General features: G+C 38.2%; 1 protein-coding gene across 1 annotated transcript; it reads left to right on the plus strand.

The window, feature by feature from the left end:
• Positions 1–10,695: 10,695 nt before the first annotated feature.
• Positions 10,696–11,655, plus strand: LOC135270179 (olfactory receptor 8U9). The gene has a single exon (XM_064365512.1). The coding sequence runs from the start codon at positions 10,696–10,698 to the stop codon at positions 11,653–11,655; it is 960 nt and encodes a 319-aa protein (XP_064221582.1).
• Positions 11,656–14,754: the final 3,099 nt, after the last annotated feature.

The raw sequence follows: 14,754 nt of genomic DNA on the forward strand, positions 1-14,754 counted from the left end.
CTCAACGCGATTTACGTAATAAGTTATATAAGTTATATATGACAGAATGACAGATGGGGGATTTATTTTGATTAGGGCAACAGCTATGCCATTTTTGAGTATGAGCCAAGATGTTTTAAGATGGAGTAAACAAAGTTGATATTTTTGAATATATTCAGTTTTAGTTGCTTAGGAAACGTTTAAATAATCATTTAAGTAAGCTAATATTTAAATCTGGATGATATTGATGTGATTAGGCTTGGGAAACATCAATCTAGATAATGATAAAGTTTTTTGTTATATTTCAAGATTTTATAAAAACGTATAACCCTAATTCCTAATTTCTTCTTCATTCAGTTTGCATCCTTTCTGACTCAAGATCAATTCTCGTTTTCCTTTTATTTCCAAACACTACACAACAGGTAGTCGTGCTTCTGTGTCCCCTCTAATGCCCCTTTCTTATCTGACTTTCTCTAGGTTTGCAATTTTAGTATTCCGTCTGCAGCCTTCAGCCACTTCGTTGTCCCCCTTAGCAAACATGCCAGATATCAGCCAATATGAATGCTTGCAGACTGTATTAGCTACTGTTTCTGATGACACCTAGTGCTTTACTGGCTTTATGATTTATTTAAAAATCCAATAATTAATTCTTAAAAGTAATCATTTTGAATCACAAAAACAATATTCATCCTGTAATTTTCTCTTTCAGATCTCAAGATTACACTATATGCTAATTTCTGTGAATACTTTCCCATTATATACATCTCACTCTTCTACTTCCTTAGAGCAAGCACTTTTATTAATTATTGTATTGTATCCTTCCTGGTTCACCATGTCATGATTCTTTTAGATTGACTGGTAGGAATGACAGTCATTAAGGCATTTTGTACAATTAAGTTATGTTATCCAAGCTATTTTTTAGAATAATTGAAATATGCTTTTACCTCATTTACCATCAGATTCACTTGACATTTCTGGTCATCTACCCTAACAAACATGCATTAAAGGTATATTTTTATTTCTGACCCTTCGTGTCCTCACTGGTATTGATTCTTCTGAGACTGATTTCTTTTTCTTTCTCTTTCTTCTTCTTCTTCTTCTTTTTTTTTTTTTTTTTTTGTGTGTGTGGTGAGAGGTACAATCTTCTCTGAAAAAAGTTTGTCCACCATTTGTAGCAGTGTGTCCATATATTTAAAAACCGGAAATGAGGGTAGCATCAAATGAGGCTAATGAACTTTAATTTTGTAGTATTTAAAGATGTCATTTGTGATCACTCTCTAGGCATGTTCAAACTTTTCAAAACTACTATTGAATTGAAAGAATAGAAAGATAGATGAGTTGTCTTTTTCTTGTGAGATGGAGTCTCACGCTGTCACCCAGGCAGCTGGTGTGTGGTGGTGCGATTTCCGTTCACTGCAACTTCTGCTTCCCAGGTTTAAGCTTCAGCCTCCCAGGTAGCTAGGACTACAAGGCGTACACCACCATGCCTGCCTATTTTTTTTATTTTTAGTAGAAATGGGTGGTGGCAAGACTGGTCTTGAATTCCTGACCTCAGGTGATCCACCTGCCTCAGCCTCCCAAAGTGCTGGGATTACAGGTGTGAACCACTGTTCCCATTGTTGGACCCCAGTTAGTTGTCTTTAAATTAGTACAGTGTTTTATGGCTAATGTGTAACAATAATAGCCTTTAACTTTTAAACAAAATAATTCTTATTTATTCCCTATTACTAGTTTTAGTCAACAATAATAGCCTTTTAAAAAGTGTTTTTTCAAATACTTTCCATGTACTTAAGATTTTCTTTTCTTATACCATCTGAGAGGCAATGAAAAGAAAGTAAACTTATTTTTGAACATTCTATTTTAGGTTAGTTTAAGGACAACCCAGGCAATGAGTTTTTTTTCTATATTCCTCTTGATAATGTTATAGAGGTTTTGTCCCATCACACCGTGAATCTAGGGTTGTGCAGTTTTTCTTAAAGTCTTACTTCTGCTTTTGGAAATGTCTTCCTGCAAATTGAAGTCCTACTTTTTGATATCGAATGGAAGTTCTTCCTTGCTATTTCTTCTGAACTAAAATACTGACAGATTCCTTTTATGACAAGATAGATGGTTTAAACATTTTCCATTATTGCACTGGATTACATACTATACTTCTATATATATTTCCTTGTATATTATCACATTGAGAGGATAATTTTTCTGAGGACACTTGCATTCTATACTTGTATTCCCAAAAAGAAAGGCATCATTTTGACTTCAGGTAGTTGTATATCCAGTTATTTCTTTCATAAGTTATACTGTGCAACATGCAATTTTCATTGTAAATAATATTGCATACTAAAACCATGATGTAAACAGTCTCCACAAGCAAAAATTCATAGTTTCAGTAGTGACATAATTTGCTTAATCATTGTATTATTTGATTATATATAATGATGCTATTTCTAACTTGGAAACATAAATAGCTTGATCATAATTAATGCCCTGTATTCCTAAAAACAGTTATAAATCCTAAAACCAAAGTTTAGTTTAAGCATTGTATTATTTGATTATACATAAATGAAATGAGCCTTCCCAAATGAAAGTGAAGTGGCTCATTTTAAGGTATGGTTTTGGATCTTTTAAAGATCATTATACCAAAAACACAAGTATTTTCCACCCACCTCTACAGGAGAATCTGCTTCAGGTTCTTAGAGTTTATACATGGCTGTGACAATGAGAGTTGTCGGGCTTTCAAAACCTTTGAGACCTTAACTCTGAAGCACAGGCAACTCTTGTACATACACATTCCCTTTTATGTCTTTGGGGAAGATGCCAGCTGGGACTGGTTCCTTAACAAGGTCTCCCTCTAGAAAGTCAATCAGACACCCTGTGAGTCCTTCTGGTAGTCTGTGTTTATTCTGTATTATTGAAGTGAGTTCAAGTTCATTACAGCTAAGGGACATGGTGATTAAACTGTGTCTTTAAAGTAACCCATTTCCATTCAGAGACTCATTACTGCAAGATGAGCTATGTAAGAGCTAGAAGCTGATGGTATTACAGCAAAAGTTTAAAAAGAAACCTTGTATCTATAAATAATATATTTATTGTGTCGTTATCTCTGTTGTCTCCCTCTACCTTTTATTTCAAAGTATAAAGCATAAAGTCCCTGATGCACAAAGGCATTTTTAAAGACACCTAACATGTAGGACATATGCATTTTTATGCATGTAATGACTAATGGAATTGTTTAGAAAGAAATATGCCTTGGGGAAATTATCTTATTTAAGAATTAAGTCCTTTTTGTATACACAAAGATCTGCTCCCACAGGCCTCAAATTCAAGCAGAAAATGGAGATATATAGCATGATCACATTTATGTACAATATAAACCCATATACAGAGAAAACTATTGTATGCTCTGTAACAACACAGGAAAACAAATTAACATTAAGTCATTTTGTGGTGGTTTCCCAATGGTGGTGGTTGGGACTGGGTAAAAAAATTAAGATGAAAGGTATATTGAAGACTATCATAACAAAATGCCACAGTCTGAATAGTTTTAACAATGGAAATTTGTTTTCTTACAGTACTGAAGGATAGAAGTTCAAGTTCAAGGTCTCAGCAGGTCTGGATTCTTCTGGGGTGGCTCACCTGGGCTTACAGGGGGCCTCCTTTTCACTGTGTCCTCACAAGTTGTCCCTTGGTCTGTGAATTGCATGCAGAAAAATGCATATATTCCAAATGTTTAGTGTTTTTAAAAATGCCTTTGTGCATCGGGGAATTTATGTTTTATACTTTGAAATAAGAGGTAAAGAGAGAAAACGGAGATAGTGATATAATAAATATATTATTTATAGATATAGTATTTTTTTTTTCTTTTTTCTTTTTTTTTTTTTTTTAATTGCATTTTAGGTTTTGGGGTACATGTGAAAAACATGCAAGGTTGTTGCTTAGGTGCATACGTGGCAGTGTGATTTGCTGCCTTCCTCCCCTTCACCCATATCTGGCATTTCTCCCCATGCTATCCCTCCCCAATTCCCCACCCCCCCGCTGTCCCCCCCACTCCCCCACAACAGACCCCCATGTATAGTGCTCCCCTCCCTGTGTCCATGTGTTCTCCTTGTTCAACACCCACCTATGAGTGAGAACATGTGGTGTTTGATTTTGTGTTCTTGTGTCAGTTTGCTGAAAATGATGGTTTCCAGGTTCATCCATGTCCCTACAAAGGACGCGAACTCCTCGTTTTTAATGGCTGCATAATATTCCATGGTGTATATGTGCCACATTTTTCGTGTCCAGTCTATCATCGATGGGCATTTGGGTTGGTTCCAGGTCTTTGCTATTGTAAACTGTGCTACTATGAACATTCGTGTGCATGTGTCCTTATAGTAGAACGATTTATAATCCTTTGGATATATGCCCAGTAATGGGATTGCTGGGTCAAATGGAATTTCTATTTCTAGGTCCTTGAGGAATCGCCACACTGTTTTCCACAATGGTTGAACTAATTTACACTCCCACCAACAGTGTAAAAGTGTTCCTATTTCTCCACATCCTCTCCAGCATCTGTTGTCTCCAGATTTTTTAATGATTGCCATTCTAACTGGTGTGAGATGGTATCTCAATGTAGTTTTGATTTGCATTTCTCTAATGGCCAGTGATGATGAGCATTTTTTCATATGCTTGTTGGCCTCATGTATGTCTTCTTTTGTAAAGTATCTGTTCATGTCCTTCGCCCACTTTTGAATGGGCTTGTTTGTTTTTTTCTTGTAAATCTTTTTTAGCTCGTTGTAAATTCTGGATATCAGCCCTTTGTCAGATGGGTAGGCTGCAAAAATTTTTTCCCATTCTGTTGGTTGCCGATTCACTCTATTGACTGTTTCTTTTGCTGTGCAGAAGCTGTGGAGTTTGATTAGGTCCCATTTGTCTATTTTGGCTTTTGTTGCCAATGCTTTTGGTGTTTTGGTCATGAAGTCCTTGCCTACGCCTATGTCCTGAATGGTTTTGCCTAGCTTTCCTTCTAGTGTTTTTATGGTGTTAGGTCTTATGTTTAAGTCTTTAATCCATCTGGAGTCAATTTTAGTGTAAGGTGTCAGGAAGGGGTCCAGTTTCTGCTTTCTGCATATGGCTAGCCAGTTTTCCCAACACCACTTATTGAACAGGGAATCCTTTCCCCATTGCTTGTTTTTATCAGGTTTGTCAAAGATCAGGTGGTTGTAGATATGTTGTGTTGCCTCCGACGCCTCTGTTCTGTTCCATTGGTCTATATCTCTGTTTTGGTACCAGTACCATGCTGTTTTGATTACTGTAGCCTTGTAGTAGAGTTTGATGTCTGGTAGTGTGATGCCTCCTGCTTTGTTCTTTTTGCTTAGAATTGACTTGGCTATGCGGGCTCTCTTATGGTTCCATATGAAGTTTAAGGTGCTTTTTTCCAGTTCTGTGAAGAAGGTCATTGGTAGCTTGATGGGGATAGCATTGAATCTGTATATTACTTTGGGCAGTATGGCCATTTTCACGATATTAATTCTTCCTAACCATGAACATGGAATGTTTCTCCATCTGTTTGTGTCCTCTCTTATTTCGTTGAGCAGTGATTTGTAGTTCTCCTTGAAGAGGTCCTTTACATTCCTTGTTAGTTGTATTCCTAGGTATTTTATTCTCTTTGTAGCGATTGTGAATGGCAGTTCGTTCTTGATTTGGCTCTCTTTAAGTCTGTTATTGGTGTATAGGAACGCTTGTGATTTTTGCACATTGATTTTGTATCCTGAGACTTTGCTGAAGTTGCTTATCAGTTTCAGGAGCTTTTGGGCTGAGATGAGGGGGTCTTCTAGATATACAATCATGTCGTCTGCAAATAGAGACAATTTGACTTCCTCCTTTCCTAATTGAATACCCTTTATTTCTTTTTCTTGCCTGATTGCTCTGGCTAGAACTTCCAGTACTATATTGAATAGGAGTGGTGAGAGAGGGCATCCTTGTCTAGTGCCAGATTTCAAAGGGAATGCTTCCAGTTTTTGCCCGTTCAGTATGATATTGGCTGTCGGTTTGTCGTAAATAGCTTTTATTATTTTGAGATACGTTCCATCGATACCTAGTTTATTGAGGGTTTTTAGCATAAAGGGCTGTTGAATTTTGTCGAAGGCCTTCTCTGCATCAATTGAGATAATCATGTGGTTTTTGTCTTTGGTTCTGTTTATGTGGTGAATTACATTTATAGACTTGCGTATATTGAACCAGCCTTGCATCCCCGGGATGAATCCTACTTGATCATGGTGGATAAGCTTTTTGATGTGCTGTTGTAATCGGCTTGCCATTATTTTATTGAAGATTTTTGCATCTATGTTCATCATGGATATTGGCCTGTAGTTTTCTTTTCTTGTTGAGTCTCTGCCAGGTTTTGGTATTAGGATGATGTTGGTCTCATAAAATGATTTGGGAAGGATTCCCTCTTTTTGGATTATTTGGAATAGTTTCAGTATGAATGGTATCAGTTCCTCTTTGTATGTCTGGTAGAATTCGGCTGTGAACCCATCTGGACCTGGGCTTTTTTTGGGTGGTAGGCTCTTAATTGCTGCCTCGACTTCTGACCTTGTTATTGGTCTATTCAGGGTTTCGACTTCTTCCTGGTTTAGGCTTGGCAGGAGGCAGCTGTCCAGGAATTTATCCATTTCCTCCAGGTTTTCTAATTTATGTGCATAGAGTTGTTTGTAATAATCTCTGATGATGGTTTGAATTTCTGTGGAATCTGTGGTGATATCCCCTTTGTCATTTTTTATTGCATCTATTTGGTTATTCTCTCTTTTCTTTTTTATTAGTCTGGCTAGTGGTCTGTCTATTTTGTTGATCTTTTCAAAAAACCAGCTCCTGGATTTATTGATTTTTTGAAGGGTTTTTCGTGTCTCTATCTCCTTCAATTCTGCTTTGATCTTAGTTATTTCTTGTCTTCTGCTAGGTTTTGAGTTTTTTTGATCTTGCTCCTCTAGCTCTTTCAATTTTGACGATAGGGTGTCAATTTTAGATCTCTCCTTTCTTCTCATGTGGGCACTTATTGCTATATATTTTCCTCTAGAGACTGCTTTAAATGTGTCCCAGAGATTCTGGTATGTGGTGTCTTCATTCTCGTTGGTTTCGAAGAACGTCTTTATTTCTGCCTTCATTTCATTGTTTATCCAGTCAACATTCAGGAGAAAGTTGTTCATTTTCCATGAGGCTGTGCGGTTCTGGGTTGGTTTCTGAATTCTGAGTTCTAACTTGATTGCACTGTGGTCTGAGAGACTGTTTGTTATGGTTTCCGTTCTTTTGCATTTGCTGAGGAGTGATTTACTTCCAATTATGTGGTCAATTTTAGAGTAGGTGTGATGTGGTGCTGAGAAGAATGTATATTCTGTGGATTTGGGGTGGAGAGTTCTGTAAATGTCTATTAGGTTTGCTTGTTCCAGGTCTGAGTTCAAGTCCTGGATATCCTTGTTAATTTTCTGTCTCGTTGATCTGTCTAATATTGACAGTGGTGTGTTGAAGTCTCCCACTATTATTGTGTGGGAGTCTAAGTCTCTTTGTAAGTCTTTAAGAACTTGCCTTATGTATCTGGGTGCTCCTGTATTAGGTGCATATATATTTAGGATCGTTAGCTCTTCTTGCTGCATTGATCCTTTTACCATTATGTAATGTCCTTCTTTGTCTCTTTTGATCTTTGTTGCTTTAAAGTCTATTTTATCAGAGATGAGAATTGCAACTCCTGCTTTTTTTTGCTCTCCATTTGCTTGGTAAATCTTTCTCCATCCCTTTATTTTGAGCCTTTGTGTATCCTTGCATGCGAGATGGGTTTCCTGGATACAGCACACTGAGGGGTTTTGGCTTTTTATCCAATTTGCCAGTCTGTGTCTTTTGATTGGGGCATTTAGTCCGTTTACATTTAGGGTTAATATTGTTATGTGTGAATTCAATCCTGTCATTTTGGTGCTAGGTGGCTGTTTTGCCCTTTGGTTGATGCAGATTCTTCATTGTGTTGATGCTCTTTACCTTTTCGTGTGTTTTTGGAGTGGCTGGTACTGGTTGTTCTTTTCTATGTGTAGTGCCTCCTTCAGGAGCTCTTGTAGAGCTGGTCTGGTGGTGATGAACTCTCTGAGTGCTTTCTTGTTCACAAAGGATTTTATTTTTCCTTCACTTATGAAGCTTAGTTTGGCTGGATACGAAATTCTGGGTTGAAAGTTCTTTTCCTTAAGGATGTTGAATATCGGCCCCCACTCTCTTCTGGCCTGTAGGGTTTCTGCTGAGAGATCTGCAGTGAGTCTGATGGGCTTCCCTTTGTGGGTAACCCGACCTTTCTCTCTGGCTGCCCTTAGTATTTTCTCCTTCATTTCGACCCTGGTGAATCTGATGATTATGTGTCTTGGGGTTGCTCTTCTAGAGGAGTATCTTTGTGGTGTTCTCTGTATTTCCTGGACTTGAATCTCGGCCTGCCTTGTTAGGTTGGGGAAGTTTTCCTGGATAATATCCTGAAGAGTATTTTCCAGCTTGGATGCATTCTCTTCGTCACATTCAGGTACCCCTATCAAACGTAGATTAGGTCTTTTCACATAGTCCCATATTTCTTGTTGACTTTGTTCATTCCTTTTTACCCTGTTTTCTCTAATCTTGCCTTCTCGTTTTATTTCATTGAGTTGATCTTCGACCTCTGATATCCTTTCTTCTGCTTGGTCAATTCGGCTGTTGAAACTTGTGCATGCTTCACGAAGTTCTCGTGTTGTGTTTTTCAGCTCCATCAATTCGCTCATATTCCTCTCTAAGTTGTCCATTCTTGTTAGCATTTCGTCAAGTCTTTTTTCAAGTTTCTTAGTTTCTTTGCATTGGGTTAGAACATGTTCTTTTAGCTCACGGAAGTTTCTCATTATCCACTTTCTGAAAGCTGATTCTGTCATTTCATCACACTCATTCTCCATCCAGTCTTGTTCCCTTGCTGGTGAGGAGTTGTGATCCCTTGTAGGAGGAGAAGTGTTCTGGTTTTGGGTGTTTTCATCCTTTTTGCGCTGGTTTCTTCCCATCTTTGTGGATTTATCCACCTGTTGACTTTGTAGTTGTTGTCTTTCTGATTTTGGTAATTTTAAGTCTGCTGTGGCAGAACTCATAAACCCCCTGCTCTTCCCCCCAGGTGTTCTGTCCCAGGGAGTTACGGTTTCATGATGTTCCCCTGTGCGGTTGCTGTTTTCCCTGCCCACAAGGTGGCAGCCTAGTCACACTCAGGTTGCAGAGGCTTCGCTAAGCTGCTGTGGGCTCCACCCAGCTTCCGTGTGAACTTCTGGGTGTAGTTAGAACTGCTTCCGATATGTTGGCCCGCCCCTGTAGTGACGGAGTCTCTGTAGTGGCGGATTGCCTTGGTAGAGAACAGCAGGGTGCCTATGGAGAACGCCCCTCCTCCACAGAGATGGACCGTCCCGGTTTCAGTTGTGTTTCAGGTCTTCTTGCTGGGTAAGAGGGGACACCGTCTCATCTGATCTGCCTCCGGAGCCGCTGCGTTGGCTAAAGCCGCGGCTCTGAGATTCGTGGCGCTGGCCTGGCTCCCCGTTTCAGCTCCCCTTGCTGGCTTATAGGGGATTCAGACTCTCTCACTTTGTACAGTGAGCCGTTGCCTCAGGGTGCCGGCCCAGCGGCTGCGCCGTTCAAGCCAGCGGCGCCAGCGGCGCTGGCGACCCGTGTGGCTTCTCTGCGTGTGAATCTCCTGGTCTGTGGGCAGTATAAATCAGTCTGGAAATACGGCGTCCACTCACCCTCTGTGCTTTCTCTCGGAGCTTCATTCCCGAGTTCCTCCTAAGCGGCCATCTTGGATCTCCGCAAAAATTTTTTTTAAACGTGTAAGTATTCATTGTATTTGGTCAAGTAAGTTAATGCTTTACATATAAAGATGTTTCTGCAACTACATATCAAGGAACACTTAGAGAGATAATTTAGGCATGCAATGATGGAATAAATTTAATATATTACAAACATAATAGTGAGGTGCATAGACTCCTGTGTCAGAAAAACACATTTACATTCTACTTACTTCAGGTACTTAACCTCTCTGTGACTTTTTTCCCTAAGTTTTAAGATGGGCCAATAAAAAATGAAATAAACACCTATGAAGCACACTGTTGTGTCTTTTCAGTATTTGGATTATTAAAACAATTATGAAGATTGTGTAGAAAGCTATAGCAATCTCTTTATGGTAAGTAATGAATGAACAATAAAATAATAGAGCATTTTATATATGTCAGTATTGCAGTAATGTGTAGTTTCTGTTGTGGAGATACAATGACAAATATGTTAGAGTGGCGTCATTAGACAAGATTTGTTTTCCTTTATGCTATTGATGCTAGCATTTTCCAATAAATGTTAAATGTCAATAATTGTTTTAAACATTTAAAAATTACTGCTAAATTTTAAATAATATAATGTACAGAACTTTAAACAGATTTTGAGCCAATATGGATCAAAGCTATAATACCACTACAGCTCTTAGCTTTATAAATATAATTACTTTGTGCAGAGAGAAATATGTGTTCCCACAAAATATCTTCTTTACCTTTCATCCCATCCCATCCCATCCCTACACCCCAAGTGAGCTAATAATTTTAATACTAAATTACCACTTACATATTAACAATAAAATTGATTTTAAGGATATTAAGGTATTTAAAAAATTTACACCAATGTTAAGCTTGATTAAACTCTCTTTTTATCCAGACCACCTCAAGAGGTATGACTCAGATCAATTGCACCCAAGTGACAGAGTTTATTCTTGCGGGCCTCACAGATCGTCAGGAGTTGAAGACGCCCCTCTTTGTGCTATTCTTATCCATCTACTTCTTCACGGTAGTAGGCAACCTGGGTTTGATCCTACTCATTAGAGCAGATGAAAAACTCAACACACCAATGTACTTTTTTCTTAGCAACCTAGCCTTTGTTGATTTCTGTTACTCTTCTGTCATTACACCCAAAATGCTTGGGAATTTCTTGTACAAACAAAATATTATTTCGTTCAATGCATGTGCTGCTCAGTTGGGCTGTTTCCTGACCTTCATGACAGCTGAGTGCTTGCTACTGGCTTCCATGGCCTATGACCGGTATGTGGCCATTTGTAACCCTCTGACATATACACTGGTAATGTCCCCAGGAATCTGCATTCAGCTTGTGGCTGCTCCCTATAGCTACAGCATCTTGGTTGCACTGTTTCACACCATCCTCACCTTCCGCCTCTCCTATTGCCACTCCAATATTGTCAACCACTTCTATTGTGATGACATGCCTCTCCTCAGGCTAACTTGCTCAGACACTAGCTCCAAACAGCTATGGATCTTTGCCTGTGCTGGTATCATGTTCATTTCCTCCCTTCTGATTGTCTTTGTCTCTTATATGTTCATCATTTCTGCCATCCTGAGAATGAGCTCAGCTGAGGGAAGACAGAAGGCTTTCTCAACGTGTGGCTCCCATATGCTGGCAGTCACCATATTCTATGGGACCCTGATTTTTATGTACTTACAGCCTAGCTCTAACCACACCCTGGACACAGACAAGATGGCCTCTGTCTTCTACACAGTGATCATTCCCATGTTGAATCCTCTGATCTACAGCCTTCGGAATAAGGAGGTGAAAGAAGCTCTGAAGAAAGTCATCATTAATAAAAACCAGACTTTTGTGTTTATTAAATTAGGAAAGTGACTTGAATAAGTAAAAATGGAACTTTGTCATGGTATGATTTTTTGTCCCAGCAGAAGTTATCAGAATGGCTATTTATTAATATGCGATCTATCTACATATACATATTTGTGGTGCGTAATACAATTTTCTAGAGAATTTCTCTTAGAATGTCCAGTGTAAAAGTAACTGTAATAATTTACACCACTTCTCTTATTTTTCAAATGAAAAAATATTAAAATTATTAATTGTGTTGCATAATATTTTATACCAATTTTCCCATTTCCCAAATGAAGAGTCCATAAAAAGTCATGATCAAGATATATAATTAGTTATTACATCTTGTTCAGAGCACAGACAAAAGTTAACTCTTCTCCCGTCCATCTCCGGTTCAGGATTCTGAAGCTATATTTACAATATCCCATGTGAAAAATAAAGACACATCATCTAAATATTTTCTTTCTCAATTCCTAATTTTTTTAAAAAAGATATGACAATATAAAAATGTCCCATATTTATACATTTAATATATTGTCTTTACTATACAAAGAGTACTGCTTTCTAACCTCACCTATGGCACTGATCGAACATGCCTTCTAGTTCCTGGAAGTCTTGTTCTGTCTCTGAAGACTAATTCTCTAAGAGAATGCTTTTCTTATGCCTACAAGATCTCATTATACTTTTTCCCAAAATGTGAAAAATGTAACTCAGGGATAGAATTCTGGAGGGAGGAAGGGAGGGCATTATAATTCAAACAAATACCTTCACAGTAATTGAATCATCATAAATCATTTTGCCAGTAACAAGGGTTATATGAAGTTGTGCTTGGCAAAGCTCAGGTAAGCTGTTCATTATTTATTAAGGTATAGCTTATAACACAATGAACCCAGTAGGCAATGCAGCTAAGTGAATAAGCACACGGCTTATAGTCAAAGAACATGGTTAGATTCCAAACATGGCATTGTGCTCCATGTGTGCTCTTACCAGCTTATTCATCAGATAAATGAGAGTAATGTTACTCAGTTTAGAGACTTTTTGAGGACTAAGCAACATGGAAAGGGGTAATAGCTCATGGTAGGCACTTGTATATCATTTCCCTTCCTTCTACGAACCTGCTAACTTGAATGCTAGCCTACTAATTATAAGTCACATGAACTTGAGGGAGCAATTTATAAATGGGGATTATTATACAATTCAGCTGATAAATTGATAAATGTGAGAGAGGGAATATGTGTAATAATCTTAAAGTGTTTTTGTAACTTTTATTTAAAGTCATGGGTAGAAGTGCAGGCTTGTTATATATGTAAACTGTGTCATGGGGGTTTGTTGTATAGATTTTTTCATCACCTAGGTATTCAGCCTAGTACCCATTACCCTTTATTTTTCCTGATTAAATCCTTCCTCCCAGCCTCCAGTCTCTGAAGGGCCTCAGTATGTTTTGTTCTTCTCTATGTGTTTGTGTGTTCCCATCATTTAACTTAAGAAAGGTTTGATTCTGTGACTCATGCAATCATTTAATATTTTTGCTTCACTCTTTTTCATCTATACCTTATTTCCATACTTAATGTCAGAAGATTAGAAAGATACTATTAATGCCCACTGAGAAGCCATCTTTTGGCTTGGTGTTTCCTTCCTCAGATACCTGTTTTCTCCTTCACTCCTGTGCCACAGTTAGTTCTGTACAGAAACAGAGAAATGGCTTGTTATAAGAATAAGGGCTAAGAAGAATGATGGCACATCTTAGGAAGTAAAGATTGGGGAAATATTGATTAGGGAAAGATTGATAAGGAAATAAAGATTAGGGAAATCATTGAGGGGCTAGGAAAGCTACAGCTAGAAGATGAGCAGAACAGATCATGAAGATCTTAACCCTAAAAAGCAATGCAAATGCCCCCAGGAAACTTGGCATAAATAAGAATCCCTGAGAAAACTCCTGTCCTAAGTAGCAGGGAAGGGGGCACTGCAGTTTGTGAGCTTATCGGAGCTCCCATATCTTCTCCGTGTCCATTCACAACTGGCATTACATAAATGTTTTCTATTGACACAAAAATGATGAATTTAAAAATCCAAAACATAATGGCTTAAACAAATGCAATTTGTTATTTACCACGTGTCGCAGGACAGTTTCTGTACTGGGATATGCTTGGCTACTCTTGTCTGCATCCACTCATGAGTTTGTACTCAGCTTGTGTGTTGCTTGGAAACAAGCTGACCTAAGATGTCCCCACCTGTGAAAACTGCTTTAGCACCACATGACTCCTCATCTGCCAACAGGTTAGCATGCATCTGTGGTTCTGGCAAAGGCAGAAGAGCAAGACAGGAAGTTGAAATACACTATGCCTTTCTCAGGCCTACATTTGTGTCAAGTCTGTTATCAAAATATCAGCTAAAAACAAGTCACATGACTGAGGTCAGAGGCAGAATACAGAAGTACTACACATTTATAGAAAAAGAGCATGATTACAGAGAAGCCTTTAACTGGGGCTGTTAATTTGACTAATTAATCTACTGTGCCCGAAAAATGAGCTAGAGCAGCATTCCCAATTATGACATATTAAGTCTCTGATATTCTCGTATGTTCATATCCAAAGCACTGGGTATATTCCTTTGGAAAAAATCTGAAAAGCAGCTATTGCATTAACATGCTGTAGTTTAGGAAGGTCCTGCTTCAAGGAAATTCAGTTCTCATTTCAATAAAAGAGTTTTACTATTATAAGTTCTGAGGTACATGCGCAGAACGTGCAGGTTTGTTACACAGGTATACACATGCCATGGTGGTTGACTGCATCAATCACCCTGTCATCTACATTAGGTATTTCTCCTAATGTGATCCCTCCCCTAACACCCACCCCCTGCTATCCCTCCCCTATCTCCCCACTCCTCAACAGGCCCCGGTGTGTGATGGTTCTCTCCCTGTGTCCATGTGTTCTCTTTAATCTATGTTTAGACTTAATTATGAAAAAATCTTAAGGAAAAAATTGTTCATTGTGACTGGTGTTATTAGTTTTTTTTTCTCCCTAGCTCTGTGTTTTGTCTAAATACACAAATGGAAAAAATATTTTAAAATACTATGCTTTATATGTCCCCTACAACTATAGAATTATATACAATTATTAAAGAACA

Source organism: Aotus nancymaae, unplaced genomic scaffold (genome assembly GCF_030222135.1).
Source record: "Aotus nancymaae isolate 86718 unplaced genomic scaffold, 86718_ANA_hifiasm-v0.15.2.pri h1tg000059l, whole genome shotgun sequence".
Taxonomy (NCBI): Eukaryota; Metazoa; Chordata; class Mammalia; order Primates; family Aotidae; genus Aotus; species Aotus nancymaae.

Coding starts and splice junctions, on each gene's coding strand:
- LOC135270179 (XM_064365512.1), top strand. CDS start 10,696: ATGACTCAGATCAATTGCACCCAAGTGACAGAGTTTATTCTTGCGGGC.